This window comes from Dioscorea cayenensis, chromosome 17, assembly GCF_009730915.1.
Source record: "Dioscorea cayenensis subsp. rotundata cultivar TDr96_F1 chromosome 17, TDr96_F1_v2_PseudoChromosome.rev07_lg8_w22 25.fasta, whole genome shotgun sequence".
NCBI lineage: Eukaryota > Viridiplantae > Streptophyta > Magnoliopsida > Dioscoreales > Dioscoreaceae > Dioscorea > Dioscorea cayenensis.
The window spans coordinates 3,090,233-3,107,700 of NC_052487.1; the positions used below are offsets into that span (position 1 = coordinate 3,090,233).

A 17,468-nucleotide genomic window follows, 5' to 3' on the forward strand; every position below is an offset into this window, starting at 1 on the left:
TTTAGTAACAAATAGTGATATTATCCAATATCATCAAGTAATGCGATATTTATTTGTAACAATATTATAATATCATTATTACTTATATTTTAATGGCAAACCTATGTGTCACAAAAATAAATTAAGGTACATAAAAAAAAATTCAAATGGTCATTGATAATATATGTTAATATTAGTAATATTATTTAAATTTAGTTTAAAAACAATAAATTTTAAAATTTGTGGCGAAAAAATATTATATTAATGGCGTACTATATTTGTCACTTAATATTTAAACCGTCACTAAAAGTACGAGTGCATTTGGAGCTAATCCTTTTGTGATAATATCATGTGACAATGTAAAGTATTGTCACATAAAATTATCAAACAAGCAAAATGAGTGACTAAATAATGATTTCGTCACATTATGTATTTTTTTTTGTGACATAAAACCAATATGTCAAAAATAAAATTGTCATTAATCATCAATTTTGTTGTAGTGTCTCTCTCGTGTGGCTGGTTCTCTGAATTCTTGGGATAGAAGGCCCGGCTCGCCTTGAAATCAGGTATAGAGGCAATGATGATGCCCTAAATTTCTCTCCTGCCCTCGTTTCTCTACAATGATGGCATAGTAGCTTGGATGGCCTAGTAGGCAACCGCTACTGTTATTGTTGTAGAGAGAGGGGGAAGGATGGGAGAAAATCATGTATGTTGAATCTGAGCCTCTGTTTTGATTCTACTGCTTGATATTTTATAACATTCAGCAGGAATTATTTTGTTGCATGGTCTATTTCTTTCTGTCGATGTGGCTGGTTTCGTGTGATGTTTTCGTTCTATATAGCATTTCTCTTACTCTTACTCTTTAGTAATGATGTTCTTGTGGCCATGATGATTTGCCCTATAAAAGAGTATATAGATTGGGTGGCGTGGCAACTTTAGTTGCAGCCCTTGATACATGTTTATCCATGCGAAAGAATAGCGGGCAAGATCTGAGCCTTTGATGAATTATAGAGTATAGTTCTTTTTAGAAACTCTGACTATTTTTCTTGCAACAATTTTTTTTCTTATGTGATTTCTTTTAGTAATAGTTCTCTCTGGGATGATGTATTGACGTATTGAGGAGAACAATTTTCACTGTGGAGGATTCTTTGACAAATGTGTCTAGGTATATTGTTTATTTCTATGGATCAGCAAAGTCTTCTTTGCCACCTGATTTTAGGAATGCACTGAATTTATCTGAAGACAAAATCACAGAAATCTTTCAACCTTTTGGTTCTGCTGCTCACTAGGTATCTTGTTTGCGGGTATCATAATTCATTGTTGTTTTTTATTAGTGTGTTATCTGATCCTCTTTTACTGTAGGCGTCCAAAATAACCTCTGAAACAGAGGTTAATATTCTGGTATGGCAAAATATATTACAAAAACACTCTTTCTAATCTTGACTTGTTGCTAAGTAATTATGTAATAGCACATGATAGTAAATCTCCAACTTGAATGATTTCCTTTTCCTTTTCAGTGGTATAATCATAATTTGCTTCGAGAATTTAAGACAAGAGAACATTTCAACTGTAACTTTGAGCCATGAAAGTTCCGTATCATGTGATGTTATTTCTATAATTTGGAATTTATTGCTTGTCAATGTTGTCATCAAAATCTTAGAACACTTAGAATCTTTGATGTGCTTTGTAAATAACTAAAAGGTTAAAACTGAGGTTCCCTGAATAATTCGGTGCACCCCTTGAAGTTCTTAGTTACAAGCATCTCCTTTTATTATATTTTGTACCATCTGCCTCTAAATTTTAATGAATTAAATAAAGAATGTTAGCATTACATTAGTTCCTTTTTCAGTGATCATTGGGCGAAAATTTTTGAGATGATGCATCTCCCTTTGTTTGTGCCTTCTGCTAATAATAACACGGGTGTTATACACTAAAAAATAAGTTCATCGAAAACAAAAAATAAACAACTAATGATTATGATACTACTTAAAAATACCTTTTTCTTGTTTCTAATTATTATTTCTTCAACTTTCGACTTCTTCCTCTTTGATGGTGGACGACCCTTACTCCGCACCTTTAAAGGAGTAAGAAATTGTTGGTGTGGCACAATAGTCGCCTCCGACAACGTAGGTGTAAAATTTTCCTTGCAAGTTGTGTTGTCATTCAACTTCTCAATTACCTCATCCACATATTTCATCAACAAGTTGTATTTGTCATTTGACTCCGCTCCAAGTTCTGCGGCTTTAGAAAAATGAGAGCACAATTTATTGTACCGCAGTTTCTCCTCACTTGTTTGTGGGTCATCGTAACAGTTTTGTACATATGTATGCATGTGTTTGATGTCTTTCCTCCATCGTGGTAAAATATACCTAGAAGGAATGTCTTTCACATTCTTTTCAATAAGCACCTTGCAAATGTGCCTACAAATAATCCCCTTGAACTCAAACAACTGACACGAGCATTTAATGTCAAATTCTTCCTCGTTAGTGTAGACATCGTATACCACTTGCTTTCTAAATGCACCTTCCTTCCCCTTGAGAATGTCGGACACCTGAAATGAGCAGACCGCCCCATGTGAACCAATGAGACTAAGATTGCAATATATCATGCCTCGCAACTCATCTTGAAACAATTTAAAAATTTCATTTGTGTATGCTTCTTGTAGTTGCTTCTCAAAATAGCAATCGGTGATTAATGGAAAACACGAGTTAAATGAATCAAAATCAGCTTTATTCTCCTTCTCAATCTTGCTTTTCAAGGCATTATCATATTGCTCAACAAACTGCTTCAATGAAGTCGTCGGACCAACATAACCATCAAAAAATGCATTGACGCTTTCACTTCTTTGAGTGGTAGACATTCCAGCCCAAAATATGCCTTTCACATATACAGGAGCCCAACGGTCACGAATTTTGAATAGAGAATTCAGCCATTCATTTTTCTCAATTTTATAGTCCGCCATCATCTTCAAGTATGTGTCTTCAAACTCTTGAGAATCAACTGCTTCATACGTGATATGTTTCAAAATCTTCTTGATTGTTTTGTATTCATTTAAACCTCCAAGCTTCTCGGGAACCTTCTTCATGATATGCCAAAGGCAAAGGCGATGACGTGAATTTGGAAAAACCAATCGAACTGCACCTTGAATAGCCATACACTGATTTGTAATAATTGCTTTAGGAGCCTTGCCTGACATACACTTTAGCCAAGTTTTGAAGAGCCAAACATATGTTTTTGTATCCTCTCTTGACAGTAAGCCACACCCAAACAATGCCGTCTGCCCATTATGATTTACACCGACAAACGGAGCAAATGACATGTCATATTTATTCGTCAAGTATGTTGTATCAAAGGAAATTACATCACCAAAAGCTTCATAAGCCGCTATAGACCTCGCATCCGCCCAGAATACATTTTTCAGACGACCTTCTTCATCCATGTCAATCAAATGGAAAAATTTTGTATTTCTTTGTTGCATGCGAGAAAAATATTTTGCAAGTGCCACGGCATCTCCAATGCCAAGCCTAAATTGCCTTGCTTTCGCAATATAATTCCTACAATCTTTTTCAGTGTATGTCAAATTTTCATAACCCCCACTTTCAACTGCTAGGGAATGAAAATTTTTGCTCAGACTTATTCCTGCTTGGTCGTTTAATTCAAGCCTTCTTTTGGCATATGCATCAATTTTTTTATTGCACTTTTGGAAACGAGTTTTGTGTGGGCTAAGTGCATGATTGTGCTCCAGATTAACACTAGAAATGGTAAATCGTCCATCATTGCCAACAATGACATTAATCTTTGCCGAACAATTTACTTTGGCGGATAGTTTTGGGTTGAAGGAGTTCTTAGAAGTAGATATTCTTTTGCCACCTCTTGCACATGCTAGCGTGTAATATTTCAATTTTCCATCATCATCTAATCTCGTGCTTTTTTTGGTGATGCCAAACCCTTCACGCCGCGCATATTGAACATACAAATTATAAACTTCTTCTTCAGAATCAAGGATCATACCGGCCCCCGGCACAATATTTTCAACTAAATCCTTTTCTACCGGTTTTTCTTTGGCATGTATTTCATAACTTGAACATCCAACTTCTACATTATCTTTTTCTTGCTCACACCCAAGTACCACTTCTTCCATGTTCTTGCTTTAGGTATATGTCTACAAACAAATTATACAAATATTTAGAAAGCATGAAGCAAAGCAATGGTTTCTAATCCTAAATAACTCCAAAAAAATCATACCAAAAAAATCAAGATGATGCCTAAATAACTCCAAAAATAATTCATATACATTGCCAACAAACAAAAAAAATCCATTCATGACTATGGTGCAATAAGAATCCGTTAAAAGTAACACAAACAAAAATAATCCACAATTAATTAAATGCGTTAATTAAATGTGTAAACTATTAATTTTGAAAATAAAGATAAATTCAATTTAATTTTATCCCAATGCTAATAGAATTAAGTATGTATTATTTTTTTTTAAAATTTTTTTTTTTTAATCTCAATTCTATGGCGGGATTTGAACAAATCAAGTAGGAGATTATGGTCAAGGAAATTACGGCCAGGAGCTGAGGAGGAAGCCGAAGCCGGGATGGGGCCGGGAGCGGGGGAGGGAAGCGGCGGCCGGGACGGGCCGGAGCGGGAGAGCAGGCGGCCGGGAACGGGGAGAGATGCAGGGCCGGGAACGGGGGAGACGGACTGGGGCCGGGAGCGGGGAGACCGATGGTGACCGGGAGCGGGGAGACAGACGGCGGCTGGGATCAGGGGAGACCAAGATCGGCCAGGAGTATACACTCAAACGAGAGAGATAGAGATAGAGAGAGAGAGAGAGAGAGAAACGAGAAAAAGAAGAGAGATCACGTGTGACTCTCTTCTCTTTTTAATTTTTTTTTTAAATAAAAAAAAAAATTTACACGTCACCAGCCACATCATTCGTGTGGCTGGTTTCGTGTGAGGTTTTCGTTCTATGTAGCATTACTCCTCAAAGGGAGCTCACTCCAGTTTGAACTTTTAACCACTGCAATGGATTTTACTTTCACTTGTTTCACTAACATTTATACCCGTTTTGTTTTTTTTAACAGTCTAACTAGTCGCTCATTTTAGAAAAAAAAAGTCCATATTTTAGGTTAAACTTAAATTTTATATGTATAAATATATATATATTGGGATTCATTTGAGTTAAAAAAATTATTTTTTTTAATAAAAAAATAACAAATTTTTTTTATAGTGTGTTTTGCTTACCATAGGCTTCCATTTCAACCAAATCCATTTATTATTATTTTTTCCATGTCAAGCAAGATTCACTTAATTAATATATTATCTCAAATAAATTCAAAAATAAATAAATTAATAAAACATAAGTTTATTTTATTTATTTTTGAGTTTATGGAAAAACTAAAACTAATTTGGATGTTGAAATCACCCACCCAAGGTCCCAAGGTACTAAAATTTAACCAAATCAATAAAATATAAAAGTCCATATTCATACTTTAAATGTTTTTAAAAATACAAATAAATATAAACTAAAGATAAATAACTTTATCTTGTACAATATGCATTACATGAAACAATTAACTAATCATATCTAAATAATAAACTTAAATTATTCGTTTCAATCAATCTATTTATTATTTAAACCATTTCAAACAAAATTAATTAAGTTATCTCAAATAGATAAATTTTTGAGTCAATATATATATATATATATATATATATATATAAACTATAACAAATTCAGATGTTTTGACATATGTCATCCATCTACAGAAGTTTGAATTAATAAAAGTTAAAAATGGATGCTCAAACTGTGGTTTGCAAGGTTTTTCAAAGGTAACCTGACGTTTCAGTAGTAGATAACAGTTTGGCCGAGTTAACCATATGTTGGTGAGATCAGTTCCTTTGTTTGGGCACTATCATGTATAATAACACTCTTCACCTTCCCGATTAGTAAAAATCTTGCTTGAAAAAGCTTGTATCTATCAATGAAAACTTCTCTTTCCTTTAAAAAGTTCAAAACACATAATCATATTTAAACATACATTGTAAAGATTTATAAATAAACATAAAATTAAAAAAATAAAATAAAATCTATAAGCTAAATTAAAGACAAATAACTTAATGCTTGTGCACAATACATTACATGAAACATTAAAACAATCATCCCTAACTACTACTAAACTAAAATTATTAATTCCTTCCTCACACTTTACCATTAATACTAAAAGTTTCAATACTTCTCTTGATGCCACGTCATGCTACACCTGAGAAAACGTGGCGGCGCCGCAACCCTTTATCCACACCGCCACCATCATCATCTCCCCCTCCAACATCTGTCAACTGTCACCACTCCAACACAACACCACCCGTCCACTACCTATTGGCTGCATGAAAACACCTCGTGTCATCATCTTAACACGCCACGTCACCCTTCATCCTTTTACATCATCACCACCTCCATTCACATATCATTTCATTTACTCATACCGAAAAATCACCTCTTATTGGCATCAGATATACTATACAGAAAACATTAATACATATAAAATAAAAATTCAAAAATTAAGATATTAATGTTTTATACGCACAAATTTAAGTAGTTTATCCATATAAAAAATATTTTCAATCATTCATTCATATATTACTTCTTGATCTATTAATATTAGATTTATTGTATAAAAAATATTAGCACATATAAAACAAAAACTCAGGATTAAAATATTAACTTTTTATTAAAAAAATCCCTCTAATTCTTCATTCACAAATAATTTTTTCTGACCATCAATCACTTTTTGATCTACTGACATAAGATTTAATTATTGTATGAGAATCATCAAAATATATATAAAATAAAAATTAAATATTAACATATTAACTCTTTATATGTGCACTGGTTCGAGTGGCTTATCCAGATTAAAAAAAAAAAATTCCTATCCTATGTAAAAGCTTAAGTGTAACTCAAATTTAAATTAAAAATAAAAATTCCATGACATTGCCACTAACATCATTTCCATGCTGACATCTGTCAATAACTTTCTAAGATATTTTTCTCAGCTTAACCTTTGTGTTACATATAAATATATGAGCATTGTGGAAGTAACTAGCAAGTTATAGTTTTTGAATGAGAGAGATTATTGGAGACTAGACTAGAGTACGTAGATGGATGCAGGGTTGCATGCAAGGCTAGAATCTATTGAACAGGAGTTATATCTCCCATTCTCACATGATGAAGAGGAAAAACTCTATAATCATATTAGTTCTATAATGAATCCTGATGACTATTTCTATTCTTTACTTCATGATTCTTCTCCGGTGATCTCTAATGCTGCCGGTGTGCCTTCTGCTAGGACTGCTGACGTTGGACGAGAGAAGAATAAAAGTAAGTTTTCTTTGATTTTTCTTTTTCTTTTTTTTTTTTAACTCTAGAAATTAAAAAAGGTTTTTTTTCTCAGTAAATTTGAAGGTATGTAATTTATGAAAGTATGTAATATGAATCATGTATTTTGATATATTTGTGTATTGTGCTAGAGATAATTAATCACCGTCGGCCGGATGTGAGTGCGCCAAGTGATCGCCGCCGGCGAGCCATGCAAATGCAAACCATTGCACGAAAGGTTAGTTTGTGTGTTTATCTCTGTATTTTTTTTTTACAAACGTGATTAAGTCATGTGTCAAGATCATGCATGACTTTGTTAAATATATTATTATTAATTATCTGTTTAATTAATTATAAATGATTCGGTGCTAATAGATTAAGGTACTGAGAGAGAGAGATAAAGATTAAATTTATTTTTTATATTTTAATTTTAATTTTGGAAGGATAGTGTTTGAGGGTTGTGATGATTATTGTTATTATTTTAATTTTTTATTTTTGATAAACAGAGGAGGAGAGATATTATGATTCGGAAGCTTAGTACTTTGCGGGATATGCTACCTAAGGCAAGGAAGGTAGGGTTTTAATTTTAACATTTTTTTTTTAAATTGATTTTATTAATCATAAAGCATTCTTTAAATATAGTAAACAGAATCAAAATTTCAATTTTTATTTTAGTAATTTGGCTTTTATGTTTTAAATTATATATATATTTTTAATTTTAGATACATCAAATAAAAAACTTTAATTTAAATAAAACCAAAGAAGAGTATCATAAAGCCCAATTCTCTTGACTAATGTAATGCCTACGCTTCATTAATTAATTAGTTATATTACAATGTATGCACACTCTAATCATACCCTTTAAATTAATTTTAATTTTAAATATATACATACATAAGATTAAATAAGTATTACATGCATGTCTATGCTTTTGTCTTATATATTAGTATACACTCCATATATATATATATATATATATATTTTCTAAAACTAAATTACATGCATAACTAAAGCAAAAGCTTGACTCAAACTCCATGTTGATCTTCAGTTTGAAAGCAGAGCTGCTCTCTTGGAAGACATCATCAAATACATCCAATATCTCCAAAAGCAACTTCAAGTAATTAAACACAACTAATTAATTATTCTATACATTATCTTACACCCTTATTAATCACTAATATCTCACTATTAATTAAATAAATAAAACAGGTCATGGGCAATGATATTTGGTACCAAACTTCTCCAAACCCATTCCGGTACTACAACATTCTCCAATTTTCACCTTCATCTTCATCTTCATCTTCAATGGGATTAAGGTTTGCTTTGCCACAACCAATAATTCATTACACTCCACAGCAAATGCCCAACATCATTACTTGTCCATTTCAAGCCAATTCATTTGGATGTATGTTTTCTTGTCCTCACTCTCTCATATATATCATCTTAATTTTTCATATTTTTCATTAGTTTTGATGTATTAATTACCTTTAATATTTACTTATTTATTTGTTTTTGCAGACATCTGATGAAAAAACTGATGAACTATTGATGATAGCACTACTAGTTTGTCTTTGAGTTTGGTTTAATAAGAGCATGGCCCATCAGAGACTAGCTATGTGTGCTAATGAGAAAGCACCTCCACTTGTTTTTTTTTTTTTTTTTAAATGTATTAATTAGAAATGTTTTTATTTATGTACTAATTTCAAGCTCGGTTTTTTCAATAAAGTGAATGTTTATTAAAATAAACAGACAAATCATTAAAATACGACAATGATGTGTATAGGTCTTGACAAAGCAAGTGAAAGTGGGGTCTGTATATATATATGAGTGCTAAAATTACAGGCATCCTTGATTTAAACTTTTATGAAGAGTTTTAATGAGAACCTTATCACCAATAGACTATTTGGTGTGCTTGAATTTATTAATATATTTTAAATAAATTTTAATTATATTATTATTATTATTATTTGCAAAAAATGAGAGTCGGCAGATGTTGTTCAGTGTCACGGAGGGTAAGACACGTGGGTTTCGTGATTCGTGCTGATGTGATTTGAAAGCGAATCCGGAAGTCCACGTGTCATCATAAGAAGGTCGGAGTGGGAGTCCCTATTTGTTAACGCATTGGTTCCTTCGCTCTCTCTTCATCGTTGTCTCCGATTCCCGAGCATCGTTTCTATTCTTGTTTTTCACGCCGGCCGCCGTGGCTTCTGGAGCTCCGGTGAGGCCGTTGGCATCCCTCCGCCGCTGCTGCCAGTGCGTCGATGACGTATCCGGACGGATCATGTCCTTGCGTTTGAATGCTTTCTCGTTCTCTGGCTTTCTTTCTTTCTTGTTAACCCTAGAAACCCTAATCTATTGATTGCCTTGGTTTCGTCGATGGTGGGTGACTTCTGATCTTCCTCGCTTGCAGGTTCGTCTTCTTCCTTGTTTCTTGATCTTTTTTTCTTCATTTGAATGTTTAGGTTCAGCATTTCTGATATTGGGGAGTTGAGACTTAGATTTTTTAATAAAAAAGTAGTATTGAATTCGAAGTATAATGAGATGTAGAATGAGGAGAGGTGTTTGAAGAGAGGGTTTGACCACTTTGAAGTGGTAGGGCGAGAAGAATTGCAATGCTTTAGGGAGGGTATTTCGTTTCTTGAAATCGTTTTGCGGCTTTTGCCAAGTTGCAATTGCAATCATAGATTGTTGGTTTTCTTGAAGGAAAACGAGGAAACTTGTTTTAAATTGAAAAGATTTGATGAAGTTTAGGACTAATTTGAGTAGCTGGGTGCCCTTGCAAAGTACACCGATTTAAGCTTAATTAAGAGAAAAGAAGCTGATGGGAATTGGTTATTTTTATTGATATTGATCATGTTGATTTTCTGGTGGAGTTTTTGATGGATTGGTTTTTGTTTTCAGGGATTGCGTTTCATCCAAGTTGTTCAGTTTTGTAAGGAATGGATCCTGAAGATAAAGAGTTTTCCAGAGGTTTGTACAAGCTTGGTCTTGTGTCCTTGTTATTTGCATGGCTTGTTATGCATTATTGAAGTAATTATTGATCTCTTTTGGAATAAATCCTTTTTGAATGGACTTGATAATTTTGCTGGTGATTGTATGGTAATCTATCAGATCCAGGTTTAAAGAAGTGTCAGATCTGTGGATTGACGTCCTAATTTAGGAAGTTTATGTTTGTGGTTCATTGTCATAACAACCTTGTAATTCGGATTTCTGCAATGCGCCGCATCAGCGCTGTTATGTTGGTTATGGTAGTTTAGCTTAAAACAATATTGATGCATTTCATGTTTTCAATTGAAGTTTTAAATTTTAGAGTGATAACGACAACTTTTCGATTTAAGTTTTTAAATTTTAGAATAATGACAAATTTGGTTGTTATGCCAGTTTTTAAGTGGTTATGATTTTTCTTATCTTAATTCCTATTTGTTATGAGTTATTGTTGTTTGTTCCTTGTATTTTTATTTTGTTTTCGTCCAAGGCAAATTTGAGCTTAGGAATTCGCTTACCTTCTATTTTAATGTGACTTTCGCAAAGGTGGGGGAGTTTAACCTATATGCATGTGATTATCAAATACGTTCTTTCTTCTCGTCCTTGAATTTTTAATTTGGTTTAGAAAGCCTACATCAAATATTATAGATGCTGCATGAGCAACGAACACACATATTTGATAGACTGATCAAATGTTCATGCTGGTTGGTGTATTAAATTTCAAAGAGTAGATAGTAGGAAATTTGCCCGTAAGTTGTTAAAAAAAAGAAGAAAAAAAACCCTCAACTGCCCACATACGTTTATATATTACTGTCTAAAGACTCTAAACCCATGTAGAATCCATCATGGTTGGTAATGGATTGTTAACTAGGTTAAAAACTTGGTTGTTGGTACAATTTAATGTTCTTTGGATAATAATTCATTTGGTGAGGAACATAGACACTGTGAATATGGGCAAATAATACTATTCATTTTATAGACCAACTTGTGAGATAAAAAGAGCAAATGGATGATAGGACGGGGATAATTCACGCAAGATCCTTATTTCGTGTCTATTATGGCTTAGAGTCCTTTTTGGGTCATGGCTGCGACTTTAGGTAAGGTTCTTATAATCTAGTTAGAAGCCTTTGCTAAGAAAAGAATAACACATGGGGAGTTTGTTTCGTGGAATAGATGAGTCCCGTAATCATATTAGTTGGAGCGTATGTCGCGGGAATCGCATTTTAAGAAATTAAAACAATTATAATCGGTTAATATAGAATAATGGATTGATATCTATTATTTATTGGTGCGACCAGCTTGATCTCCTAAGCATCAAAGATACTTATCTTATCTTATTTTGAAAGAAGAATTACATATCTCCTCCTAGGTGATGTCACAGGTTTGGATTATTGGATCACATGTCGTATTTGGATTATTGAATCACCTGTACCCCTTGTGATTAGTTCCTTTCTTTGACCTGGATAACGTGGTTTAACTTTTGCTTATTAATTTTGTCTTTTCTTTTTTAAAGCCATTATCTTTTCATTATTTTAAATTGATTGTTCTTTATCTTTCTAATATTTTTAATACTTGGTAGTTTGTTAATTTTCAAATGAGACCATATATCTTATTCTCATTAAATTCACTGTTTGGATATTTGTATGCTCAACATCTATATTCTTATAACACTGGGTAAGCCTTCTAAAGTCAACATATATAGAAATACCTTTCTGTTCAAAAGGCAAGTCTACAATTTAGGTCCATTACAATTAAAATGACATGGAAATGGACCTAGGTGTGCTTTATGACACTGTATAAACGAATAACAAAATTTCAACCAGGTTTTGATTTCATACTTCTATCCGTATCAAAATATGAGAAACTCTCTAGTGATGAGATCTGCATCTCCAGCAACCACAGCTTTTTTTTAGCAGTGATAGGCTAAGGGACGTCGCTAACATCTGGGCTTGAATGGGAGGAAGAGGCTCATAAACTTTATTTTGTGTTAAGGGCAACTTAAACTTTTTCATAGCAACATTTTATCAATTGAATGCCCAACATTATCACATTTAGCAGTGAACATGAGACTGGAAATCAGTTTCCCTTGAGCATTTCACATTCCTTTGAATATTATCACGGTTGATGAGACATAAAACCCAACTTTGGAATTCTTGGAAGTCCTTTTATATGCCATACGAATATTCCCTAACTCTGACTAACAGTGTTATTAAAATTGTCAATTGAAATATGGAGCTCTCCATAATGGTGTCCAGTGTCCTAGAGTATCTGACATTAATTTGGTGAATAGTTGATGTATATATATAGGAGCATATGCATGTTACATTCTAGTTAGAGGATTAGATACTACAGTAGTAAACACTTTGTTTTTCAATGAATAGAGAAGAGGAGTTTAAATAAAAAAAATTAAATTAAATCAAAACAAAGTAAAGTTTATAGAATTATGAAAAAATAAAAACGAAGATTTCAAAGATTTCAAAGAACGAAGGATTATGATTTAGAATGAGGAAAAAGTAGAAAAATTTAGGAAGTTTAAAAAGATGAAGAAATTAATAAAAAAAGGATGGAGGTGGAAGTCAAATTAAAAAAAATTTACGAATATATAATTGTACTTGCTCAAGGAGAATAGAATCTAAGTATGTAACTTTGCCCCACATATGCCTAGATATACCCTAAAGCAAAATTGGCAATCAAGCCAGAAGGAGAATATCCAATTTCAAAAGAAACATAATGTAGTGAACAACCATGGTGAGTTAGCAATCTAAAATAGAAAACCTGATGAAGCCACCTGCAGAAGAGAAGCCTAGGAACTGACAGGCTACAAGGAAAAATTTAACCCACACTATAACAGTTAAAACCAGTGGATTATGGCAGCCAAGAATGGGGAGTGTCTATGTAGGTGTGGTTTTTTGAATTATTTTAGTATTCAATTTCGTTACTTCTGATATGTTGGTTGTAAAAAACAAACTTCATTAAGTCAGCATATATTTTATTTTCATATCTTACACTGTTCTTTAGATGAAGCTGATGAAAGTCTTAAGCGGCTTTTTGCGTTGAAGTTTTTATCTTTGTTCAATGAACTTAAATAATGTGTGTGGAAATATCTTAATTTTAAATCTTGATCGTGTCTAGCACTCGTCTTCAATTTGAACAGTATCAACTGTGTCCTTGTGAATATTAACTTGTAAAAATTAACACAAGAGAACAGAAATCGGTTGCTTCTCTTTGAGTGTCCTGACTTTCTTTGAACCAGTATGGCTATTTGAAATTAGATATTGCCAGCTAAATGCCTAGTAAATTGTGAAATTACGGTAGCATACATACTTATTGTCACTTCAATTCTGTAGACAAGTATCACATACTATCTTGTTCATTGATCTGTTCACGTTTTCTTTACTGTAAGCAAAGTATTTGTGTATTTTTCTGCAGCCTTTGGCTCAAATGCATCATCAAGTGCTATAAGCACTCCAGAAGAAAATGGACACATCCATGAGAGTGCAAATGGTGAAGAAAGCCTTCAAGAGTTTTTGAAAACCAATCCAAGGAAGGAGCTTAGTCATTCAAGCCTTGAGAAGGAGAGGAAGCTAGCTCAATCAAAAGGTAAGGTGTCCGAAGAACTCTCCAAGGTAGTAGCAAGTTTCAAAGGATGCAAGAACTTGGGGATGAAGAAACATTTTTCAAGTAATTCATCTGCTGCAAATGGTCATACCCCTAAAAAACATCCAAGGAGGGGTGAACACCCTATTATGCTTCCACCTGTGGAGGGTTTGTTGGACTTAAAATATGACAGGACTTGGATTTGTAAGAATTCGGCTTGTAAGGCAAAATTGACTGCGGAGGACACATTTTGTAAGAGGTGCTCTTGTTGTATCTGTCATCACTTTGATGACAATAAGGACCCAAGTCTTTGGTTGGTCTGTTCATCAGAAACAGATGACCAGGATTGGTGTGGTTTGTCTTGCCACATTGAATGTGCTTTCCAACGTCAAAAAGTTGGAGTTATTGATCTTGGGCAATCAATACAGCTTGATGGAAGCTACTGCTGTGCTTCTTGTGGAAAAGTTTCTGGAATATTAGGGTAAGTAATTTGTTATAGAACTTTTTCTTGACAGAATTGATTTCATGCCAAGTTTTGGTTAATTCTTTTTAATTCTTTGTTGCCCTTTGTTGTTTTTATGGTGCTATGCTTCTATCACTAAGTTTATGGCATTTTTAAGAAGATATATTAACCAAACTAGCATAGAATTTCTTACTTATCTCATCACAAGTTATCTGCGATGAGTTAGCTCTCTGTTGAACTAGGCATGTGCTGAAATCAAATAATTGCAGTTTTTTTTTTTTCTTTCGACCTGGCTTAATGAATTGCTAATCTGATTCTTGATACTCTGGTGTTGGTCCGTCTTCTTTTGGACAATTTTACTTTTGCTGAATATTGTCTAATTATATCTTCATATAACTTGATCCCTTGCTCAAGGTAAGTGCTATAAGATAGCTCCACTCATCTTTGGTCTTTTACTTGTCTCTAGACTTAACTTGTTCTTAGTTGCTACTTCTTTAGGCTAACTTTTTATTTAAGTGCATCAATGATCAAAATTATTTGAGTTATTTGACATCGTTTAATTTGAATTATTAGCTGCAGTGCAGCATGTATGTTGTGTGAAAGGTAACTTTTGAACTTGGCACTCCTTGCATGCCATTTTGGGGTTTTTAGGCTCTGTTGTTGTGTTGAAAATGATTCACATTTGCTATAGTTAAGGTTTCATTCATGTATTTTGAGATGCAATTGTAAAATGTTGAAAAGCAATCTTCTCAATTCTGCTAATCTTATTGCACAATCATACTTGAAGAGAACCAGTCCTAGTGCAGTTTGGGGGCTCTATTGAACCCAACCTATTTTAAATTACAAGTTAGACATATTAACTATCTTCCAATTCTTTTATTCAGATATTGGAAGAAGCAACTATTAATAGCTAAAGATGCTCGGCGGGTGGATGTTCTCTGCTACCGCATATTTTTAAGCTACAGGCTATTAGAGGGCACTTCCCAGTTCAGGGAACTGCATGAATTTGTTGAAGATGCGAAGGCAAAACTTGAAACAGAAGTTGGACCAGTCAATGGAGTTTCAGCAAAGATGGCTCGAGGAATTGTGAGCAGGCTCTCAGTTGCTGTCGAAGTGCAGAGGCTTTGCTCTCTTGCAATTGAAAAGGCGGATGAGTGGCTCTGCTCTACCTCTCATTCACACCTAAAGCTCAGAGGTGAGTCATTCAATTCTGTTTTGTCCTTAGTCGAATAATCATTGATCTTAATTGTAGAAATGATAGTCTTCTTACTGGCGCAGATTCACTTCCTGCAGCTTGCAAGTTCCAGTTTGAAGAAGTAACATCTTCTTCTCTAGTTATTGTTTTGAAAGAGACCTCTTCTGCTTCTGACTCTATAAAAGGTTACAAACTTTGGTACTGCAATAGCAGAGAGCTACCATACTCAAATGATCCTGTTGTCTTCCCAAGAGTTCAAAGACGGATTCTGATTTCTAACCTCCAACCATGCACAGAGTATGCCTTTCGGATTATTTCATTTACAGATGACGGAGACCTTGGTCACTCTGAAGCAAAATGTTTTACCAAGAGTGTGGAGATAATCCAGAAGAATACTGAGCAGAATGGTGCCGAAGGATGCTCATCTAGTGCAAAGAGAGGAACCAAAGCTCCAACAAATGGGTCTTCCGGCTTTAAAGTTCGAAATCTTGGGAAAATTTTGCGTCAAGCATGGGCTCAAGACGAAGGTTGCTGTGATTGGCTCTCCAATGATGATGTAGAAGAAGACTCAGATGGTGGAAGTGATGCAATGAGACCTGATGGTGCTGAAGAGGACCATGCTGAGCCAACTGTATCACGTCGGCTTGACTTGAATGTGGTATCGGTTCCTGATCTTAATGTTGATGCGACTCCACCACCTGAGAGCTCTCCTGAAGTAGAGAATGTATGCAGTTCAGAGAAGAACGGACAGGCTCGATCCAATGGTAGTGGTGATTCCCAGACTTGTGCGGCTAGACTAGTTGAAGAGGTACCAGCAGTGGAGTCTCGACCAGAGTCACGGAAACGAGGAGCAAGCACGCAAGATGAAACTTATGATGGTGGTAGCACATTGGTTGTTGGTTCACCTCTTAGATTTTCAAAAGGCCATGGCCAGTTGGATGACAACTATGAGTACTGTGTGAAGGTCATAAGATGGCTAGAATGCCAAGGGCACATCGAGAAGGATTTCCGAATGAAGTTCTTAACCTGGTTTAGCATGAGATCCTCTGCGCAAGAGCGTCGGGTAGTGATTACCTTTATCAGAACCCTGATCGAAGAACCCAGTAGCCTCGCCGGACAGCTACTAGATTCTTTTCTGGAGATTGTGACATGCAAGATGCCGCGGATTGGTTTCTGTAGTAAGTTATGGCATTGACATGAGTTGTAGCAGCCAAGATGGTGGGTTTCTGCTTATTGTTTTGGGAGGTAAAATGGGTTTCTTGTTTTGTGCAATTGCTACATTTATTATATCTTCTCTACCATTTCAATGATTAGGTGGCATATTGTCATGCTATTTATTGTTCATTATTTTTATGATTAGAGCCTATAGAAACTTATAATCAATTTCTGCCATTTCAGTAGGTGGATAGGTGGATGCTGCGCTGCAGTGGGTGTTTTTTTTTTTTTAATTTATTTTTCAGCTAGTTTTTTCAACTCCATCAAAGTATTAAATTATTTTTCGGAGAATTATTGGAAATTTTAGTTGGTGTGTTGCATGGGATAGATCACGGAGATGCTTTTATACCCCATATTGCCTCCCTTGTAATCATCCTTTATGGTGGTGGCTAAATTATGGAAAGATTAATATTTATATATATTGCTGTTTGATTCTTTATTATACTTATCCTTGTTATTTCTCTTTAATTTCCCCCCTTCCATGTTGCAAATGTGAAGCTATTAAAATGTTATGTGCTCATGCAGTAGTTTAGAAATAAACACTATAACCGTTCCACAGAAATAACACGACACATTACTTCACCAAACTAATCACTGTGTATAAAAAATTTAAAAGATAAGACCATGTACCAGCCATGCTAGATATACTTAAA

General features: G+C 34.2%; 1 protein-coding gene across 3 annotated transcripts; it reads left to right on the plus strand.

The window, feature by feature from the left end:
• The first annotated feature begins 9,509 nt into the window (after nucleotides 1–9,509).
• On the plus strand, nucleotides 9,510–17,261 carry LOC120280185 (VIN3-like protein 1). 3 transcript variants are annotated; one of them, XR_005542265.1, is made up of 6 exons: nucleotides 9,510–9,770; nucleotides 10,262–10,330; nucleotides 13,775–14,423; nucleotides 15,290–15,600; nucleotides 15,684–16,845; nucleotides 16,999–17,261. XR_005542265.1 is itself a non-coding variant. In XM_039286948.1 (5 exons), the coding sequence occupies exons 2-5, from the start codon at nucleotides 10,300–10,302 to the stop codon at nucleotides 16,793–16,795; spliced, it is 2,103 nt and encodes a 700-aa protein (XP_039142882.1). In that variant the 5' UTR covers nucleotides 9,510–9,770; nucleotides 10,262–10,299; the 3' UTR covers nucleotides 16,796–16,983. The 3 variants fall into 3 exon arrangements, 2 of the variants coding, with proteins under 2 accessions (XP_039142882.1, XP_039142883.1); XM_039286948.1 differs by lacking the exon at nucleotides 16,999–17,261 and having other exon boundaries at nucleotides 15,684–16,983; XM_039286949.1 differs by lacking the exon at nucleotides 16,999–17,261 and having other exon boundaries at nucleotides 15,699–16,983.
• Nucleotides 17,262–17,468: the final 207 nt, after the last annotated feature.